This window comes from Dipodomys merriami, unplaced genomic scaffold (assembly GCF_024711535.1).
Source record: "Dipodomys merriami isolate MVZ:Mamm:240054 unplaced genomic scaffold, mDipMer1.0.p SCAF_33, whole genome shotgun sequence".
NCBI classification, from domain to species: domain Eukaryota; kingdom Metazoa; phylum Chordata; class Mammalia; order Rodentia; family Heteromyidae; genus Dipodomys; species Dipodomys merriami.
Genome location: NW_027204826.1, coordinates 8,980,464 through 9,002,450, shown reverse-complemented (window position 1 = coordinate 9,002,450; position 21,987 = coordinate 8,980,464). Strand labels below are relative to the sequence as shown.

Sequence of the window (21,987 nt, the reverse complement as noted above, 5' to 3'; positions counted from 1 at the left end):
GAGGATCATGGCTAAAAGCCAGGCCAGGCAGAAAAGTCTGCAAGACTCTTATCTCCAATGAACCACCAAAAAGTCAAAAATGGAGCTGTGGTTCAAGTGGCAGAGTCCTATCCTTGAGCACAAAAACTCAGGCCCTGAGTTTAAGTCCCATGGCTGACAAAAAATTAAATCAAAATCAAAATCTGGGCTGGGGGTGGTTCTGTGGGAGCATACTTACTTAAGCATGCATGAGCCCCTGGGTTTGATTCTTACCACAACAATAACAAAAAGAAGCAGGTGCTGGCTGGCAATTTCATAGCAAATGTGTAACAGCTCAGAACTGGGGATAATAGAAAATATTTTAGTTAATATCTTCTGTAAGTAAATATTTTAGCAGTATTAAAAAGGAATTAGCTGTTGACACATGCAATCATTTGGATCAATACCAAAGACATAATGCTGAAGAAAAACATTCCAGTCTCAAAGGGATAATCCTGTTTGCATAATATTCTTTATTTTCTTTTTCTTTTTTTTTTTTTTTTGGTCCATCCTAGGGCTTGAATTCAGGTCCTTTTGCTCTCCCTTGGCGTTTTCTGCTCAAAGCTGGTACTCCTTTCACTTGAGCCCTACCTCCAATTCTGACTTTTTTTTCTGGCTCTTTGCAGATAAGAAGAGTCTCACAGACTTTCTTGCCCAGGCTGGCTTCCAACTCGATCCTCAGCTCTCAGCCTGTTGAAGAGCTAGGGTTGCAGGTGTGAGCTGCTAGCACCTGGATGATAATATTCTTGAAATGACAACAAATCACAGCATTGGAGAAGAAAGTGGTGATAGCCCGAGATCGGGCATGCTGGGAAAGGCTCAGGTATGGTTGTGCAGCAAGAGAGAAGTCTGTGGTGGTGGGTCAGTCCTGTGTGTGGACTGCGGTGGTAGGGACTGGTTTAGGAGCAGGGATAATATTGCTGAACTAATGATGTGCCTGTTCCAGCTTGGTGTGTATAAGATACACACAGCTGGAAAAAGGAAACAAAGGATCAACCTGATTTCTCCTGCACGATCTCTGTAGCTCCCAGCCAAGCAAACACTCACTTTTCAACACAACATCCACATTCCTATTGCACATCTTGGGGCTGCGTCTCTATTTCAGGGGGAAGAGTCTGAGACGCAGTTGAGCACCCTCCGGCAGGTTTGCTGATTGGAGAAAAGGTCCTGGTGACCGGCGCTGGCGGGCTGTACTCTACCATTGCCTGGGCTCTCAGCCATTCAGAAGCAGACACAAAGGCATGGGCAGCCCATGTCATCCACAGGTGGGCCAGCAGCATGCAGGACCCCAGGCCATTTGCACAGAGAACAGCATCTTCCTGGACACAGGAAGGTGTAGAAATAAGTTAATGAGAAGTGCTCCCCACTGGCTTACGGTCTCTCCTTCCCTCTTCCTTCTTCCCCTCCCTCCCTCCTTCCTTTCTCCATCTCCCTCCATCTTCTCTCTTCCTCTCTCTCTCCCTCTCCCTGTCCCTCTCCTTCTTTCTTTTCTTTCTTTCTCTTTTTTTTTGTTGGCTGGTCATGGAGCTTGAACTCCGGGCTTGGGCGCTGTCCCTCAGCTCTTCAGCTCAAGGCAAGTGCTCTACCACTTGAGCCACCATGCCACTTCCAGTTTTCTAGTGGTTTATTGGAGAGAAGAGTCTCCTGCCTGGGCTGGCTTTGAACCCTGATCCTCAGATCTCAGCCTCCGGAATAGCTAGGATGACAGGCATGAGCCACTGGTGCCCAGCCTCTCCCTCTTTCTCTACCTTGTCTTGGAGCTTGAACTCAAGGCTTTTACTCTACCACTTGAGCCACAGCTACACTACAGGCTTCTGGTTTCTTCTGGGCTTAATTGGAGATAAGAGTCTCAAAGACTTTTCCTGCCCCAGCTGGCTTCATACCTGGATCCTCAGATCTCCTGAGTAGCTGGGATTACAGGCATGAGCCACCAGTGCCTAGCTTTCTCTACTTTCTTTTTCACATCTCTCCCTTCATCCCTCTCCTCCCTTTTCTCCCTCCCTCTTTATCTATCATCTATTTCCTTATCTCACCCTCCCCCCCCTCTGGTTGAACTAAGGGCCTTGAACTTGTGAGGCTGGGGCTCTACCACGTGAGGCTTGCCCCAGACTTTTTTCCTTTAGTTTTTGAAGGTCTCACCTTAATGTTCTGCTCATCCTGGATTGGGAACTTTCTACTTATCCTTCCTCTGTAGTTTGGGTGACAGATATTCCCTGAAACACACACATTTTTTATTTTTTGTTGTTGTTGTTGATAGTGGTGGTTGTGGGGCTTGAACTCTGGGCCTGGGCATTATCCCTGAGCTCTTCAGCTCAAGGTAAGCGCTCTACCACTTGAGCCACAGCGCCACTTCTAGTGTTCTAGTGGTTTATTGGAGATAAGAGTCTCAGGAACTTTCCTGCCCAGGCTGGCTTTGAACTGCAATCCTCAGATCTCAGCCTCCTGAGTATTTTTAAAGTATTTTTTAAATAAGTTCTTCTGAACTTATTTTTTTGAGGGGGAGAGGGGCTGGCCTCTAACTTCAATCTTCATTATCCCCCCTCCCCCCCCATTCCCAGGATCATGGGCGTAAGCCACTATACCAGCTTATACCATCTGTTAAACATTACGACTTTTCAACGCTCAAAGGATTTGAGCATTACAGGCCTTCAGGATGCTCCTATTGCAAGACTGAGGATTGGATCCCTTCATGAGACTTGCAGTGGATCACTCTGAGAGATTTAGAAATAAAAAATGGCTTGCACTCAGGAGAAACTAGCTTGGGCCCTGAAGGTGGACACACAGTGGCTTTGTGTCCTGGAGAGTCTTTCTGGGAAAGCCAAACTTATTTTTTTATTTTCTTACCTTTTTCTTTTTTTTTTTTTTTTTTAAGTGGGTCAGGAGGCTTGAACTTGGGTTCTGGGTGCTATTGCTGAACTTTTTTCATTCAAGGCCAGTGCTCTACCTCTGAGCCACAGCGCCACTTCCGGTTTTCTGGTGATCAATTGGAGATAAGAGTCTCATGGACTTTCCTGTCCAGGCTGGCTTTGAACTGTGACCCTCAGATCTCAACCTCTCATGGACTTTCCTGTCCAGGCTGGCTTTGAACTGTGACCCTCAGATCTCAACCTCCTGAGTAGCTAGGATGATAGGTGTGAGCCACCAGCGCATGGCTGAAGCCAAACTTTAGATCCTAACAAACTACTTCTTCCCTGTAGCTTCCAAGATTCCATAGCGTACAGAACAGGTCTTAAATCCAAATAGTAGAGGCTTCTTCCCCTGCAGCCCTCCCTCCTTGGCTACTTAGGTTTTCTGCTCAGAACCTAAGGAAGTCTGCGACCTGTCCAGCAGAGGGCGCCCGGCATTCATTTTTTTAGAGTTCTTGTTTGGGCTGAGCCACCTTTAATCAGCTGCAGCTGAGGGCTGAGGGAAGGCCTCAGGCTGAGGAGCACTGGAGTCTCCTCCATGCTTTCCCTCAGCTTATGAGGTTTGCTCTTTGTCTGTGGTGACACAGAGACCAGTGGGCGCCCCGCAGCCCAGAAGGAGAAGGCACTGTGGGAAAGGTGGGAGCCCGAAACTGGCCATACCCATGAAGAAGGAATCACTGACCCCACAAAATGGGAAACCTTCCATGACTGGACAGCTGATGTGACAGGGAGAAAGTTCCCAGTTGGGCAGGGCAGACTGATCTTACAACTTTTGTTGTTGTTGTTGTTTGTTTGTTTTGGGGTCTGCACTGGGGGTTTGAGCTCAAGGGCCTGAATTTCACACTTGCTTGGCTTTTTCAACTCAAGGCTGGAGCTCAGCCCTGTGAGTTATACCTCCACTTTTGACTTTTCCCCTTGGTCACTGGAGATAAGGGTTCTCACAGATTTTATTGCCTGGGCTGGCTTCAAAACAGGATCCTTGCTGGGCATCGGTGGCTTACGCCTGTAATCCTAACTACTCAGGAGTCTGAGATCTGAGGATTGAGATTATTCTTATCTCCAATAAACCACCAGAAAACTGGAAGTGGTGTCGTGGCTCAAATGGTAGAGTACTAGTCTTGAGCTGAAGGGCTGAAGGACAGCGCCCAGGCCCAGAGTTCAAGCCCTATGACCAGCAAAAACAAAAACAAAAACAAAAAAAAACAGTGAGCCAGGCATCAGTCTCTCACACCTGTAATCCTAGCTTCTCAGGAGGCTAAGATCTGAGAATCACAATTTGAAGCCAGCCTGGGCAGAAAAGTCCCCATGAGATTCTAATCTCCAATTAACCACACAAAAACCACAAGTGGGGTTGTGGCTCAAAATGGTAGAGCACTAGCCTTGAGTAGAAATTGCTTAGGGACAGCGCCCGGGTCTGAGTTAAAGCTCCATGACCAACAAGAACAAAAACATAAAAAGTCCCAGACGCCAGGCTCTCATACCTGTAATTTCAGCTACTCAGAAAGCTGAGATCTGAGGATGATAGTTTGAAGCCAACCCAGGCAGACAAATCCAAAGACATTTATCTCCAGTTAACCAGCAAAAAAGAAAAAGAAAAAAAGTGGGCCAGGTGCTGGTGGCTCACATCTGTAACCCTAGGCTGAGATCTGAGGATTGTGATTCAAAGCCAGCTGGGGCAGGAAAGTTCGTGAGACTCTTATCTCCAATAAACCACCAGAAAACTGGAAGTGGTGCTGTGACTCAAGTGGTAGAGCATTTGCCTTGAGCTGAAAAGCTCAGGGACAGCACCCAGGCCCAGAGTTCAAGCCCCACATCAGACCAAAATCAAAAAATAAGTGGAAATGGAGCTATGGCTGAAGTGGTATTACACCTCCCTTCAGCAAAAATACTAAAGTAAAAGCATGAAGTTCTGAGTTGAAGCCTTAATACTGGCACAAAGAAAACAAAACATAGACATATGTACTACTTTGTGTTTTCTTTCCACTAAAACTCATACAGCCTAATGTGAAATAATCTTCTACTGAAATCCTTTTATGGCTATCATACGCTGGTACGTACTTGAACTACTGCTCAGATGTAGATTTTAAAACTGCTTTACAACCTATCATTTTGGATACGCAGTCTTTCATTATATCCATTTACATCAAATGTCAAGTTGTTTTCTGAGGAACCATGTGGTTTTGAAACAGGATGGGCTAAGGGAAAATGAGGTACAGTCATCTTAAAGCCATTACAGGGGACATCCCTTCATGAACTTCCCTTAAGATTCCAGGAACAAAAGTCATTTAAAGGGGAATTAAAGCAGGTAACTTAGGGAAATTAAGGCCTGGTGAAGGCAATTCAGAAATATGGTATTTAGCAACATAGAAATGCCATCTTCGCTTTAAAGAGAAACAGCAGGAGTCATGCTTTCCTGAGAGAGTATCCCTCACCCCAAGAATTAACACTTGGTCTGGCACGATGTATGCCTTCCTGAGAAAAATGCTTCCCAAACTTAAGCCACCTCCTACCCTAAAATGCAGATAGCAGGGTGCCTCTTTATCTCAAGGGTAAGGATCTGTTTTATGTCAGGATGCATTCTCACCTAGAAACTCAGAAAGTAACACCAAGTGTGATTAAAGCACAGACAAAGCACCTATCTTTACATAACTTTGAAGCCAGACCCCCTGCCTTTACCCTATAAATACTCCAACAGCCAAGGAGCACTCGTGTGTGTGTGTGTGTGTGTGTGTGTGTGTGTGTGTGTGTGTGTGTGTGTGTGTGTATCTTCCTGTAAGAGCACCCACCCTACGCTAGAGTGTGCCCCTGCCATTCAGTGTGTTTGTTTGCTTTTGTCTGTCTGCTTGCCTGCTTGTTTACTTACGAAAGCTCCACCAAGTTTTATTACCGTTGTGACTTGTCCAGAAATTCTATTCTGCAATCAATGGAAGTCAAGGACCCTAAGTGAAGAGTTCCTACATTGAAAGGGAAGCATCACTAAACCTTAGCTCTGTCCAGGGACAGTCTTTTAGGCAGCACAACCCTTGGATCACACAGTTTTGGAACACACAGTCTTCTCAACTTCCACACGCGATTCCCTCGATGATTATTTCTTTGCTTTTATTGAAGATTACTTCCATCGGAAGGCCACAATGTTTTATTTCCTTGAAGATTCACTGACTTCGGGGTAAATAGTATTGCTTATGCTTTTTTTCAGATGTGTACATGGATTCAATTTTCATAATAACATTATTCATACTGGATGTTCATGCACTTTTATGCTGTGTGGTATGCCAATATCATTAATGGAAATTATAATACTGGTGGAATAGTTCTGTCTTTAGATACTAAGGAAATCAGTTGTTTCTTTTCTTTTTTTTCCCCAGTAGTGGGGCCTCTACTCCAGGCCTGGGAGCCGTCCCTGAGATCTTTTTGCTCAAGGCTAGTGCTCTACACTTTGAGAACAACATCACTTCTGGTTTAGGGCTGGTTAATTGAGATAGGAGCTCATGGACTTTCCTGCCTTGGCTGGCTTTGAACTGTGATCCTCAGATCTCAGCCTCCTCAGTAGCTAGGATGACAGGCTTGAGCCACCAGTGCCCAACTATTTCCTGTTTTTATTAATCCTCCCTAATGCTTTCAGTTCATTTACTTATAAGGGCTTTATTTTTCTCCATTTTATGGGAAAATATGTGTGCTATGTTTAGTTACCTGTTCACACTTTCAAAATACTAGGTCTTAAATTTGTTTCCACATAGTTTCATCTATTTTGTATATCATCTTTATAGTCTGCCTTCTGTTTTCTTAACATCAGCTTTCAAAATACCTAGTGCAATGTTTAGCTTATGTAGTGTTTCATAACATAGAAAATGTATTTCGTGGTTATTGTCATTTATGTCTCATAATTTGAAAAAAATCAAATATGCATCTATTAATATGGAAGCTAGATATAAAATACTCTGGGACATGATACATCATACAGGACTCTAGACAGTCACACACAGTGAGACCAAAGGAGGATATTCGTAGGGGAAGAACACAAAGGCGCAATGCCTATGTGCCTCTGATCATATGCAATAATATTTATTGGAATGAACCCCAGGAAATGGAAGCAAGAGATTTTCCCCTTTGTTGTTGTTTTGGTTTTTTTTCTTTTTTCCTTGTTTTTTTTTCATTAATCTGTTTTGGGGAGGGTAAGGGGGAGCACAGAAATGGAGGGTCAGAGGGTGAACAAATGCAGCCGTGGCATTCACTAGACACTATGATAAAATGAACTATGCAACTTGTGGGTGGGGATGGGAGGGAGAAACTGGGAAAGAGCAAGGGAAGGGGTGACATTGTCCAAGAAGAAATGTCCTCTTTATTTGATTTATGTAACTATAACACCTCTGTGCATCACCTTTATAATAACAATAAAAATGAAATAAACAAAAAAGAACTAAAAAAAGAAAAAGAAAAAGAAAAGTCTTATTCCCATCCTGAGTTCAGAGGAGGACTCTATATGAGCAGCAGAACCAAGCTGGAAAAGAAGCCAGCTCCCCCTGGTATATAGCGACAACATTATAGAATAAATTTTTCCAAATATTGCTCCACAAATACTGCTCAAGGTCCCCATGAGCAAATGGTTGGGAGAAAAAACATAGAAATGATTATAAATAAACTGAGTGGCTCACGCCTGCAATCCTATCTTCCTCACAGTTACTGACATCTAGGGTCTGATGTTCGAAGTCTGCCTAGGCAGACAAATCTTTAAGACTCCTATCTCCCATCAACCAACAAAAGCCAGAGTTAAAGGTGTGGCTCAGGTGGTAGAGGATCAACTATGAGCAAAAATGCCTAGCAGGAGTGTGAGACCTGGGGCTGGGAAGGTGGCTCAAGTGGTAGAGCGCTAGCCTTGAGCTGAAGAGCTGAGGGACAACACCCATACCTAGAGTTCAGGCCCCATGACCAGCAAAAAAAAAAAAAAGTATGAGACCTTAGCTGGCATCTGCCGGCAGCTGATGCCTGTGCTTCAAACTACCCAAGAGGCTGAGATCTAAGTACCAGAGTTCAAAGCCAGCCTGGGCAGAAAAAGTCTGAGTCTCTTATTTCCAATGAGCTACCAGAAAGCCAGAAGTGAGGCTGTGGCTCAAAGTGGTTGAGCAGAAGCCTTGAGCACAAAAGCTAACAGACAGCATCCAGACCCTGAGCTTCAAACCCCATGGCTGGTGGGGGGGGGTGGGGGCGGAAAGAGTGTGAGACCTTGAGTTTGAGTCCCAGTACTGGCACAAGAGAGTATATGTAAATTAAAACCAAGCAAGAAACTGAGCTTCAGTATTGCTCTCTACTGGGGCATATATCATCTTCACTGAGTATTTGTTTGGTCATCAAAAATAACTGAAGGTAGCATTCAGATAGCAGGACTGAGTTTTGGGGGAATCTGGGTACTTTGGTAAAAATCACCTTTGTCCAGTCAGATCTGGAATAGGTCCAGTTGTGTGAAAAACAAAAACAAAAAGATAACTTTAGCTCTGTTGTGACAGGAAGGGATGCAGTATCCAGTCTCTCCATATTTCCTGCCCCTACCTCCCCAGGGTTCCCAATTGGCCAAGCTACAGGGCCTATGGCCCTTGGATTGGCCTTGGGAAGGGGTTACAACTTGGCCTGTACTATCTGGAGAAAGAAGGAAGCATTGGGCGCAGACGTAGGTAAGGTTGTGGACCAAAGTCCTAATGCATGTGGCGGCTACCACCTGTACTTACTTACCATCTAGGTAAGACATAAAACTGCAGAAAGGGCGTTGGCATCCCCGCTACCTGCAGTACAGTAGCATGGCCAGTAGGTGGCAGATAAAACCCACAATTGCTACTAACCTCACATAGAATTTCCTAACCACACATGCATATGCTCATGTATTCACACGCGCACACATGTACACACACACACACACACACACACACAGAGGGGTCTGGAGTTTATCAGTTGTGACAAGGGGTAGCAGTGGAAATATGCCCTATTTGCAGGAAGGACGATGACCTCAGGGAAGTCCCTCCTTGTATCCTACCTTCACAGGTGTGCACATAGCTTACTCCCAAACACTTGGGCCAGTTTAGTCCCTTCCTTCTGCCCCTCACACCTCCCTTACCCAAGAGCTGACCACACTCATTTAGATTCCTCCTCCCCTTGACCCCCACCCTAGTCCAGTCTATGTCCCAAAGAATTCCAATTTCATCAACCTATTCTGCAGTCTTCAGGGTCCCTAGCCCCTTGACATCTTTCTTTTTCCACATCTTTCCCACATCTCAATGGCTGCACTCCCATTCCTCCCTCCTCTCTGAGGGCCACAAGACTGACAAGCGGCCCTTTGTCGCTTTCTGCATGTGGCTAATGATCTTGATGTATGCTAGTTGTTGGGGGGGGGGAATTTCCTTCTTCACATTATAATTTTATGGGCTTGCTGCTAATGTGTGTGTGTGTGTGTGTGTGTGTGTGTGTGTGTGTGTGTGTGTTTACCTGTTTGTTTGTTTAACTTGGAGATTAAAAATCCAACCAGATAGAGGTTCTCGGTGGCATATACCTAACTTGTGAAGTTTTACTTTGTGCTGACTGGGAATCTCATATTTTGCCACCCACCACAATCTACTTTCCTTGGAAACTGCCTGTACTATATTTTTAAATATATATATATATATATATGTATATTTCTATTGTGCATAAATGATCTTGATCTTTGTTCCAATTCCAACAGTGTGATGTAACTTGGCTCCTAAGAGGGTGAGAATTAGAATAAAGACAAACACTTCTGTCTTATACTGAAAGAATATTTTATCTGTAGATATAGATCTTTAGATTTTCTCCAGATAATTTTTAAACTGACAAGGCATTTCACAGTCAAAGAACAAACCCCACCACAAAGTTCACACACGAACTGTACCAGAAAAAAGGGGAACAAGTTTCACTCAGCGATTCGTTTCACAAAATCTGCACAACTCTGATACAAGAACATAACACTGAGGATACATGACAGCAAACCATACATCTCATTGACAAAAAGAAAAAATTACAGAGGCCAAAAAATACCAAAGAGAACAGCAGCCAGTCCCAATGAACACCACATAAGAACATACAAAAAGCTTTGGCAAGGTACACGATCAGGTTGAAAACTTCAAGTTCACATCACGTACCACAGAACTGGATTTTTTTATGAAAAAAAAAAAACCCAACAGGAACAGATTACCCCTTCCCCCCCCCCATAGTCTCTCTGTGGCCTCTGGCCCTGGACCCACTGGAATGATGTCTCACTGTAACCCATCTTAGCGGGGAGCCGTGCTGCTGCTGGGCTCCTCATCAGATTCATTGTCATCGCCCTCCTCCTCCTCCACCACCTCCACCTCCACCTCCACCTCCACATCCTCCTCATCATCACTGTCAAACTCTGCCAGCGCCTCCAGGTAATGGAAGGGCCAGCTCTGGGGGTCGATCCTGTGAAGTTTGGCCAGGAACCTCAGGACCAGCATCTTGCTGGTCTCAAGGAATGCCCGGGGCCCCCAGAGGAGTTCGTACTCTGCTGGCTCAGTGCAAGGGATCCTCCTGTACTCCAGGTACTTGTGCCTCACAAACTCATCCGTAATGAGCTTCCTTGCATTCCCAAAGAGACCAGTGGTCTCCCGGACATCCAGCCCTAGCCGGAAGAGAAAATGAAAGATCAGACTCTCCCGGATGCAGTTGCCTTTCATGAAGATGAGGCTCAGCACCACCATCAGAAGGCCAAACTTGGGCCTGTCTAAGCAGGGAGCCACAAAACCACCCTGAGCCTCTCCCAGCTTCTGCATGATCACATCGGTCCGGCTTCTGGCACAGCCGCCCTTTGACCGACCAAAGGCACACCCCCGCTTCGTGGCAGTAGTGTTGTCCTCGTCATCATCATCATCATCAAAGCATTCGGGGTTGTATTCTCGGAGGACAACATTTACCATCTCCGAGTGCTGGATGGGCACCTGGACTTGGTCATTGACCAAGAGAAATTGCACCAGTGGATCTGTTCTCCCATCTGAGGGAGACAATGGCTCCAGTGCCCCCTGGCGACCCCTCTGGGTGGCCCTGGATCCCTGAGACAGACAGAAGGCCTCACTGATTAATGGCAGAGAGCAGTGTGGGCCTCTGCAGTGACCTGTGGCTCTAGAGGTGCTGGGGCCATCCACCGCCCAGCAGGTGCTGGGTGGTTCCCACCCACTCAGGATCCTGGAGGTATTGTTGCACTCCCAGCCACTTATGGCACCAGAGATGTAGGGGTAGTCCCCCAGAAGCTGGTCAGAACCCTGTCCCTCCCAGTAACACACTCTGGGATCCTCCCCAGCTGGCAGGCCCAGAAAGTCACACATGGCCCCCCGGCGGCCCCCCCTGTCCTCTTTAGGTTCCAGATGCTTCTTCTTCCGTGTGGCTTTGCACGGGCGGCGTGGTGGCTCCACGGTCTTGGAGTCCTCCTGAGCAGGGGCAGCTGCCGCTGCCGCTGCTGCCGCGGCCACCACCGGGGGGACAACGGCTGTGGCCATCGGGACAGCGGCTGTCGCCATGGGGGCGGTGGGCACCCTCTTGAATGCCCTCGGGGCATTCACCTGGGGTTCTGGAACCCACTGGACGGCAGGCAGGGGTGGCCCCATGCAGGCGTATGGCCCAGGCAGACAAAAGGGCAGTGGCCTGGGGCCCTCAGTGGTGGCCAGTGGGCCTGTGAAGGCATGAGGAGAGGCAGCCCGGTAGTAGGAGGTAGATGGAGAGACCCTCGGGGTGGCAATGCAGGTCTCCGAGGTGGCTGACCAGTTCCTCCAGGCAGGTGGCAGGTGTGCCCTGGAGACTGGCATCGCCCTGGTAGCACTGAAGGTGGCAGCAAAGATCATGCGATCTTTGGGAGGGCCCTTTTTCTCCTTCGAAGAGGTCCCGCGTTCTCTAGAAGAGCCCCCGTGCTCTCTAGAGCTAGAGGCCCTAGATTCTCCTCCTGGAGTCATAAATGAGCTAGAGGCACCCCTGGGAAAATTTGTCGCCTCTAGGGGTCCTTCGGGTTCCCCCTGCAGCATGGGGGGTGACCCTTCCCAGGATGGTTGCAGTTGCACTGTGGGCATTTCTGCCTGCAAGCCCGTGGGCTCGGCCTCCTGGGAGGGTAGCCGAGTCTGCCTGGCTGCCCCCCGAAAGGGCTGCTGCTCCAGCTGGACCATCACGGGGGCCTGCTCCTGGGCCTCCTGGACGGGCAGAGGCTGCCAGAAGTGACTGGGTCCCTCCTCGGCCTGCTGCACCTCCTCGTACTCCAGCGACATGGGCAGGTCTTCTGGCACGAGGACCTGGCCTTTGGGGCCCTGCCAGATGATGGATGGGCAGTGCACGGCCTCGGGGGCCTCCTCTGAGGCCTCGTCCTCCTCCGAGCTGGCCTCAGGGTCAGCCTCGGGGTCAGGCTGTGAGACTGGCAGCACTAACTGGGCCGCCTGGGGGCCAACGGGCAGCACCACGGGTCCCTGCAGCGCAGGTGGCGGCCCCTGGGCCTGCTGGGCCAGCAGACGAGCCTGCGGGGCCTGCCGCAGGGGTGGGGGCGGCGGCAGGGTGTGCCAGAGCTGCGGCTGCGACGCCAAGGCCTGCGGAGCCGGCCGGATGGGCATCTGGCGGAGCAGCGGCGGCTGGCGCATGGAGGGCGGGGTCTGGCGCATGCTCGGAGAGGCCTGGCGGCCCGTATTCTGGCTCTGCCGCATGCCCGGGGGTGGTCCAGGGCGGATAGGAGTAGGCCCGGAACGCATGGCTGGGGGGGGGGCCCTGGCGCACTGGGGGTGGCGGCGGGGGTGGCGGGGGCGGCGGGGGGGCCTGCCAGGCGATGGCAGGGGCCTGCCACGTGACCTGAGTGGTATGCCAGGTCAAGGGCGTGGCTTGCCAGGCCTGGGGCGGGGCCTGCCACCCAGGTGTGGTAGTTTGCCAGCCGGGGGGCGTGGCCAGCTGCACCTGGGGCGGTTGGGGCAGCTGGGGTATCTGAGGCAGTGGAGGGAGCTGGGGAACTTGTGGCGGGGCCCTGACGACCTGAGACTGGATTTGCAAGATCAAGGGCTGACCGTGCGGGGCCCAAGTGGCCAGTGACTGGGCCGGGGGAGCCACTGGTTGCGCCATGGGCGCTCCGGACACCGGCGGCTGGATGATGGGCGCTCTGCCGCCCTGGGGGATCATCATGAGGTTGGAAGCCGGAGGCTTGGCCAGCGGGGCTCCCAGAGGCGGCGGCTGGGCCATCGGCGCTCCCGGTGCAGAAGGATGGACCATCAGGACTCCGGGCGTCATCGGCTGGGCCATCAGGACTCCTGGCGCCGTCGGCTGCGTCATCGGCGTCCCGGGCGGCGGGGGGTGCACCAGCGGGGTCACCGGCGGCGGGGGGTGCACCAGCGGGGTCACCGGAGGCGGCGGGTGCGCTATGGGGGTCCCCGGCGGGGGCGGGTGCACCAGCGGGGTCCCCGGCGGGGGCGGGTGCACCAGCGGGGTCCCCGGAGGGGGAGGGGGCACCAGCGGGGTCCCGGGAAGCCCGGGGTGGCCCAGCGGGGTCCCCGGAGGAGGGTGGGACAGAGGGGTCCCGGGGGGAGGCGGGGGAGGGGGCGGGGGAGGCGGCAGCGGGGCCCCGTGAGCCGCAGACGGGTGCAGCATGAGGACTCCCGGCGTCGGCGGCGGCGGCGGCGGCGGCTGCGCCAGCGGGGTCCCAGGAGGAGGAGCCGGGTGGATCATCAGGACTCCGGGCGTCGGAGGAGGAGGCTTGCCCAGCGGCGGCGGCGGCGGCGGCGGCCCCGCGAGCTGGGCAGCGGAGACCAGCGGGGGCCCCAGCGCGGGCGGCTGGACCAGCGGAGACCCGGCCGCCGCCGCCGCCGCCGCGGCCGCCGCCGCCACCACCGGGGGCGCGGGAGGCAGCGGGACCGGGGGAGGCTCCCAGGCGGGCTGGGGCGCCGGCCAGGCGGCCAGGGGCAGCGCCAAGTCCAGGGGAGGAGGATCCCACGGGACGGGGGCCGCCCGGGAGGAGGCGGGCGGGGCGCGCATCAGCACGGTGGGGCGGCTATAGAGCGGCGGCGGCGGCGGCTGCGGCGGCTTGGGCGCCTCCACCACCGCCACCACCGGCGCGGCGGCCGGCGGCGGGCTGGCGGCGTCCCCCAGGCCCGTACTTAGCTGCGACATGTCCCGCGGGTGGAGGTGGTGGTGGGGGTGCTGGTGGGGGTGGTGCGGGGGGCAGGCGGCGGCGGCGCGCCGCTTCCTCCGACAGCTGCTGCTCGGCCTCTTCCTCCAGCGGGACCCGGCGGCCGCGGCGTAGGTGGTCGCGGCCGCCGCCCGGTAGCCGGCGCCTCCGCCTCCTCCCGCCGCCGCTGCTGCTGCTGCGTGCAGAGACCCGGAGGAGCCGCCGCCGCGGTGGGGATGGTGATGGGGATGGTGCGCGCGGCCGGTCCCTCCGCAGATCTCTGCCGCGAGAAGTGGGAGGGCAGGGGGCGCGAGCCCGCCCCTTCCCCGCCCCCGACCACCTCTAGTGGATAGGACCGAGGGGCGTCGACCAAAGTCCTGGCTGACATGAGATCCTTCCTCATTTTCGCCGCCGCCGCTGCCTCCGGCGCCGCCGCCGGCGCCGCTGCCGCCGCCGCCGCTGCTGCTGCTGCCGCTGCTGCTGCTGCCGGTGCCGCTGTCGCCGGTGCCGCCGCCGGCGCTGCTCCCCGAGTGCGCACCGGTCAGCTGCTGCTGCTGGTGCTGCTGCTGCTCCATGGCTGGAGCGCTGCTCTGCCCGCGGTGGAGCGGCGGGCACCGATTTTATGCTGTGCGGGGAGAGGGGAGGGGGGACCCAAAAGAGGCCCCGCGTCGCAGGACGGAGGAGGCGCAGACCACTAGAAACGCGGGCGAGGAGCGAGGGAGGGGGAGCGAGGTGCGCTTTGAGCTCAGAAATGAGGAGCATTGACGTAAGAGGGGCCGGGGAGGGGGGCGCCGCGCCCCGCCGCGCCGAGGTTTAATGTGGGAGAGGAGAAAGGAAGAGGGGGGGGGTGAGCCTTTAGGATTCTGGTCTTGAATAAAGTGAGAAGTTTGGTTTTCTTTTTCCCCTCCCCTTTTCCTGTCTCCCGCGCGCGCGCGCGCGCGCTCCCATCCAGGGGGAGATAAACTAGCTTTGAAGGGGATCAGAGACAGCCGGGCACAGCTGTGCTGCAGACATGAGCCCTCCTCTAATCAGTTCACACACACACACACACACACACAGGGATGGAGGAATCCAGTGGAGCACTTCATAAATAAATACGTATAATTAGATTATTAAGGTGTGTGCACAGGGGTTACCTTTCCACAAGTCAGATCATGAGCATGTTGTTTTTTTTTTTCCCCTTTTGGATAATGTCACCCTTTCCATGGCGTTCCTCTTCCCCCCTCCTCCTGCTCCCCTACACACACACACACACACACACACACACACACACACACACACACACACTTGCCCATAATTAGCTGTTCTGCAGGAACACAGATCTGGGAGCATGAAATGAGGACCCTGCAGAAGAGATGCATGTTTAGTGTAAAACTCCTTGACATACGTGTGGAAGAATATTAGCAGAGACAGGCAGAGGGGGCGCGGGGGGGGGGCGGGGAGAGCAGAGCCTAGCGCCGATAGGGAAGGAAAGCAGTGGTGGATTTTTATTTTTTTTCATGTGTCAGAAATCAATGATAGACAACCAGCCTGTGGAATGTGAGAGCGGAGGGAATGAATGAGGGAGAGAGGTTGTTTTCAACAGGAACACCGAAGAAGTTGCACAGAGAAGAGGGGAGAAAAAATTAAATGAGTGGAGGAAACCAACAGATCCAAACAGATAGAGAGGAGCAGTAGATGAGGAACCAAAAAAAAAAACCCCACCAAAATTCTACAGAAATCTATTTGATGGCTAAAAATCAGTTTTTAAGTCAGAGAGGTGAACAGTTGAACAGATAAAACAGAAGCCATTTAAGTCATTGCGAAACTGCGAACTGCTTTCTGCCCAGAATGAAGTGATACAGTTTAGCTTAGTTTTTTGGGGGAAAGCTTTCTTGGACATAGGAAGTAATAAATATTGAGAATGTTTCCTGTGGAAAGAGGCTATCAATATTGGCCTGGGGCAAGAGTCCAGAGTGAGAAAAATAAAGCCACAAGGGGGCAGAAGAGAATGAGGAAGGTTGTACCCCACTCCTAACTGACCCTTAGTATTGCTCAAATTGGGGGAATGAATGGATCAATAATAGAAGATACAGTACACGCTCCCAGTGTTACTAGGCTGCAGACAAGGAGAGAAGAATTTGGGACCAGGGTAGTATTTCAGTGATTTCTTGGCCATCGAAGAGATGTTTTCATTCTAGCAACTTCTTTCTAAAACTATGTGGCTCCCCTCACCCACACACACACCCCCTCCCAGTTGTCTGATGATATGTCATTTCTGTGAAGAGCTAGACAAGGCTCTCTGGACCCCCAAAGCATCTAGAGTTGGTACCATTGTGTTTCACTCCTTGAAGCAGTGTTTTTGTTTTTGTAGTCAGATCCATACAGAACTTGACTGTTGCACAGAGGCGATAACTTAGGGAACATCAATTCTAAATACATAACCTTACATTACCATCTTATCATCACTGCCACATGGGTATTTATAACAGAGGATGGTTTGGAGGAGAATTCGTTTAGTTTTCAATGGCAGTTAAAGCATGCTTTTTTTCTCTCTCCTTCTCTGTCTCAAATGCATAAACTCATCAGTGATTAAGTTGGCCCACATATTGTGACAGATTTGACTTTTAATGAACCGTGCTGTGAGACATCCACACGATCATTTGTTGCTAATAGGACCCGGGTACTTGGTACTGATAGCGCTCAATGAATAGCTCTCCCCCGCAAATCCATTCTGCGAAAAGAGCTCCGTTTATACCATCCAGCAACACATGAACCATAAGTAAAGGATTAGGAATTATTGGAGGAAACAAAGAAAAAGATGCAGGCGTATTTACAAGTGAAAGATAAACAATTCATAATTAGCAACGTGGGCTTTTAGAGAACAGTCTTGAATGGACTGGGGAGAGGAAGTGTGGGGGGAAATAAAAAGGAATTAAGCATTTAGTGTTTGTGGAGGTGTTAATAAAAGGATGCACATCATATTTATCCTCTTTGGAAAATATATATCTTTTAATGCTCTCAGTCACAGGGAATTTGAGAGGTTCAATGTAGCTATGATTTTGTTTACACACCCCCAAATCTCTCTCTCTCTCTCTCTCTCTCTCTCACACACACACACACACACACACACACGCACACACCAGGAATCGAGAAATATACAGCCCCCTGTGTGAAAAACAATCCAACTTTAAAAACAACAAAATCTAGTCCATCCTGAGATTAGAGGGACAATTTGAACCACAAATCCTAAATAGGTCTCCCCAAATCACTGCCTTTCTTGTGGAACTTTCTAATTCCCCATCACTGTTCTATGTACATAGCTTTACAGTTCAACCGATCTGAGCACATATTGTCAAGATTTTCTTCCCTTTGCTCCCAAAACAAAAACAAATGTAACAAATACAGAACATTTAGAGAATATTGGCAAATCTGTCCTCTCCTTACAAAAGACTTTTCAGTCATTTACTTCAGTAAATTTACTTTAGTGTGCAAGGTAACTAAAAAGAATCAGAGGGAAAACAAAGTCTTAAAAATCATAGGAATAAGGAAATGGTTGATTTGAATGCAGTCTGGGGAATTGGCTCAGTTAGCTGATTGCATCTTAGTTCATACTGAGGGGCCTGTAAGAGGCTGTTGAGTGAAACTTTATGATCAACACAGGATTTTTTTTTCACTTGTACACAGGTGTTAGTCCTGGCATAGATGTTCACGTAAGATAAGAAATTATGGTACTCACAAATTCTCAAGTCATATTGATGAAATGCCTTTTATTTTTTTTAAAAAAGAAAACCTTCACTCGATGTCCATTTTCCTTCTTCAAAGAACAAGCTGATGCAAGATCTTATTGTCTGTCCCATAGAGACATTAATATGGCATTTTTTACTGCAATAAGTTGCTATGGTTGCATTATTTAAAATCCACATTGGTCATCGTTGATGCACATAAAACGGAGCGGTCGCTTCTGCCTGGAACATGAGTGGTACGGGACTGTCATGCTGATTGCAGCAATGAAAAGGAAAAAAAAATCCAAAGCTCTGAAAGACCCTTGAGTTTTCCCTGAACAGGCAGGCTGAACAGGAAGACAGACCAGGCACAGGAGACATCAGAAATAATATTTTAAAAAAGGTATTTGAAAGAACGCCATTTAAACGGCAAAAGTATATGTATTGAATAACTATTGTTTGATAAAATACCATCCCCAGAGCTTCATACACTGTACTGATGCATTCTTTATAAAAATCCATAAGCATTTGGCCTCATTTTGCATATGTCAAGAATTTAGACTCAGAAGGTTAATTAAGTTGCTTAAGATTTGGCAATAGATAGCAAAATCCCAAATTATAACCCCATCTGTTTGGTTGCCAAACCTTTTTAAAAAAAATTAGATGTCATTATCATGCAATAAAATGTACAAATTTAAAGTGCCATGTGTAGTAAACTTTACCATTTAGCCACCAATATGAAAAAGAAGATAAATAAGATCTTTGTTACCAACATTTTCCTTTGCCTTTATTATATTGAAATTATTGACAATTCAACATCATCAGATTTGTCTCGCCATCAATTTTATTTTTCTGGTCTCATTTTTTTACACAATAAAACCAGTGTACTATATGCTGTTTTATTTTGTTTTTATTTTTTCCCACCTGTGTGTCTAGGGTCCTTTGTTCAATGTATATTTTGAGAAGTTAGCTTGCAACGGGTATTAGAAGTTTGCAGTGTGTTAATTCAGAAAATGATACCTTTTTATTTAAAATTCTACAGTGTGTTTAACACTTTTGACATTTAAGATATTCTCAATTTGGTGCTATTAAGAAAAAAACAATTGATTGGAACATTCTTTTGCGAGTCTTGGTTAACATATGTTTTCATTTTTCTTAGGCTAACAACAGGGATTGAATGGCCAGGGGAAAGGTTCAAGGTGTTTGTAAGAAACTGCAACTATCTCCAAACACCATGAAAAAAATACTTCATCAAAATAGAAAAGAATTAATTCCCCACCCTCAACAACCTTGCAAAAAATGTTGTGATATTATTATGTTTTTGATTTGGTTATTCTAATGAAAATGAAATATGGATTGTACAATTTTACAGTCCAGTTAACAAAAAAAAATTCTCGGCACTATATTTCATTGTCACATGGGTATTTTTTTTTATTTTTGCTCGCGTTTATTTTAGATACTCCAGTGGATAAGAAGTGATGTGTTATTTAGAATCTTTGTTTGTGCCTTTTCTTTTTAATTAACAGAATAGTCTTTAGAGCAGTAGGAGTATTATATTTTTAAAAAATGAAGAAAAATTCCCTCAGAATATTCCTATATAACCTTATTCACATGTTTTCTTCACATATTCGTTAAAACTGATCACCCAATGTCAATTCATTCTTATTAATTAAATTCCATATTTTGCACTGGAGTCCATCCTTCACATACATTCTACTTTACAAATAATTTACAGAACAATTATACACAATTATGGGACACAGTGTGATGCTCGCATAGATGTATGTGCTGCGTAGTTAGCAAATCAGGGGAAGTAGTATTTCCATCTCCTTACTTTACCTGGGGAAATGTAAGAGCATCTTTCTTCTACTTCTCTGCAAAAACAATAAATTATAGAAGACTATAATTACTCTAATGTGATACAGAAGTATAGATTTTATTCCTTGTGTTGAACTGTATTCTGGTACCTGCTTCTTACCTGTCTCTCTCCCCTTCTCCTTTCTCCTTCTTTGTCCTTAAAGATTGCTGGCATTTTCTCTACTTCTATAAAGCCAGTTTAAAATTTCCATCCAGGGATGAGAACCTGCCGTGTTTGTCTTTGGGTGCCAGCTGTTTTTACTTAAGAGAATGTCCATTGATTTTTGTTTTTGTTTTTCCTTTTTTCTTGTGTGTTTATCTGTCTTTGGGAGGGGAAGGGGGCACAGAAATGGAGGGAAAAGGGCTGGACAAATGCAGCAGTGGTACTCGCTAGATAATGTGGAAAATGAACTGTACAACTTGTAGATGGGGACGGGAGGGAAAAAATGGGAGAGAGCAAGGGAAGGGGTGACATTGTTTAAAAAGAAATGTAATCTTTATTTGACATGTAACTGCTATCTCTCTGTATATGAGCTTTAAAATAACAATTAAAAAATCCATTGAAAATATCCTTTGTGCAAGGCAATAGTAGTTCACCCATGTAATTCTAGCTACTCAGAGGGCTAAAATCTGAGGATCATAGTTCGAAGCCAGCCTGGGCAGGAAAAGTCCATGAGATTCTTACCTCCAATTAACCAAAACAAAGCTGGAAGTAGAGCTGTAGGCTCAAGTAGTAGATTGTCATTTTTTAGTTAAAAAACTAAAGCGTCCTGACTTTGAACCCCAGTACTGACACATTGAAAAAAAAAAAAGCCGGGTGACAGGGGCTGATGCCTATAAACCTCCTTACTCAGGAGACTGAGATCTGGCAATCAAGGTTCAAAGCCAGCCCAGAAAGGAAAGATTGTGAGACTCTTATCTCCAATAAACTACTCAGAAAAGCTGGAAATGGGGTTATGGCTCAAGTGGTAGAGCACTAGCATTGAGCATAAAGAAACTCAAGGACAGCACTTAGGGGCAAAGTTCAAACCCCCTTGTCTGGAAAAAAAAAACCCAAAACAATACAAAAAAAAGTCCACAAGTTGAACAGTGGCTCAAAGTGGTAGAGCACAAGCCTTGGGCAAAAATGCTCAGGGATAGCACCCAGATCCTGAGTTCAAGCCCTATAACCACCACCACCACCAACAACAAAAAGTCCTGCTGGGTGCTGGTAGCTCACACCTGTAATCCTAGCTACTCGGGAGGCTGAGATCTGAGGATGGTGGTTCAAAGCCAGCCCGGGCAAGAAAGTCCATGAGACTCTTAGCTCAATCAACCACCAGAAAACCAGAAGTAGAGTTGTAGCTAAAGTGGTAGAGCACTTCCTTGAGTTGAAAGAGCTCAGAGACAGCACCCAGGCCCTGAGTTCAAGTCCCATGTTCAACAAAAAAGTCCTTTTCTTCTGTCTTTTTTATGGTTCAAATTTCTTCTTTTTTTAAGGGTTTTATTTTATTGTGTACATAGGATAGTTTCTTCATTTATTTGTAGACACCTTGTCAGATACACATCTTAGTTTCTCAATTTGTGCCACAACTGTAGGGTACACTTGTCTTTTGATAGATTTAATTGGTTTCTTTGGGGTATATACCCAGTGGTAGACTAGCTGTAGCCTGTGACAGTTGTATGACACCTATAATGACATGCCACCCACCACAGCCATGTAGTATGAAATCACATTTCAACCAAAAACTCACTGAGACTGTGTGGACCATATGACTTAAGTGTGTTGGTGCTCACTGTTTAGATTTTAGTCAATAGACCTGGTGTAATTATCAGAATGTGTCCCCACCATTAAGCAATGGATGACTGAATTACACAAAATAGTTTCACCTGAAAATGGTTTGATCCCTTCTATTGAAAATAAATCCCTGGTGAATATTCTAGTCTCTCTTTTTTAAGTTATAACCTGTAGTTGTACCTTTTCTAGAATATTGTACTGTCAACCCTTTGATGTTCATGTTGATTTAATCAGAAAACGTGACAATGGGTACTGAAATCAGAGTTAGCTCAGTTGCCTTACATAAAATGGTAAATCATTTGCATATAACCTATGCAAACCCTACTGAAACTTTAAATCATTGCTAGATGACTTATATCTAAGCGATGTAAATGTTATATAAGCCATTGCTATGTTGTTCAGGTAAAATAAATAAATATATACCTTGAAGCAATAAAAGAAACTCTGTGTGTTTGTGTGCCCATGCACGTGTGTTCGTGTGCTGGTCCTGGGGCTTGAACTCAGAGTCTGGGTGCTGTCCCTGAGCTTTCTTTCATTTTCCTTTCCCTCCCTCCCTCCCTCCCTCCCTCCCTCCCTCCCTCCTTCCTT

General features: G+C 48.0%; 1 protein-coding gene across 1 annotated transcript; it reads right to left on the bottom strand.

Annotated features, from left to right (window-relative positions):
• Positions 1-10,195: 10,195 nt before the first annotated feature.
• Magel2 (MAGE family member L2) lies at positions 10,196-14,636 on the bottom strand. Its single transcript, XM_070043383.1, is given in 3 exon segments — positions 10,196-11,362; positions 11,411-12,664; positions 12,666-14,636. Coding segments are annotated over 3 exon segments (4,392 nt in total).
• Positions 14,637-21,987: the final 7,351 nt, after the last annotated feature.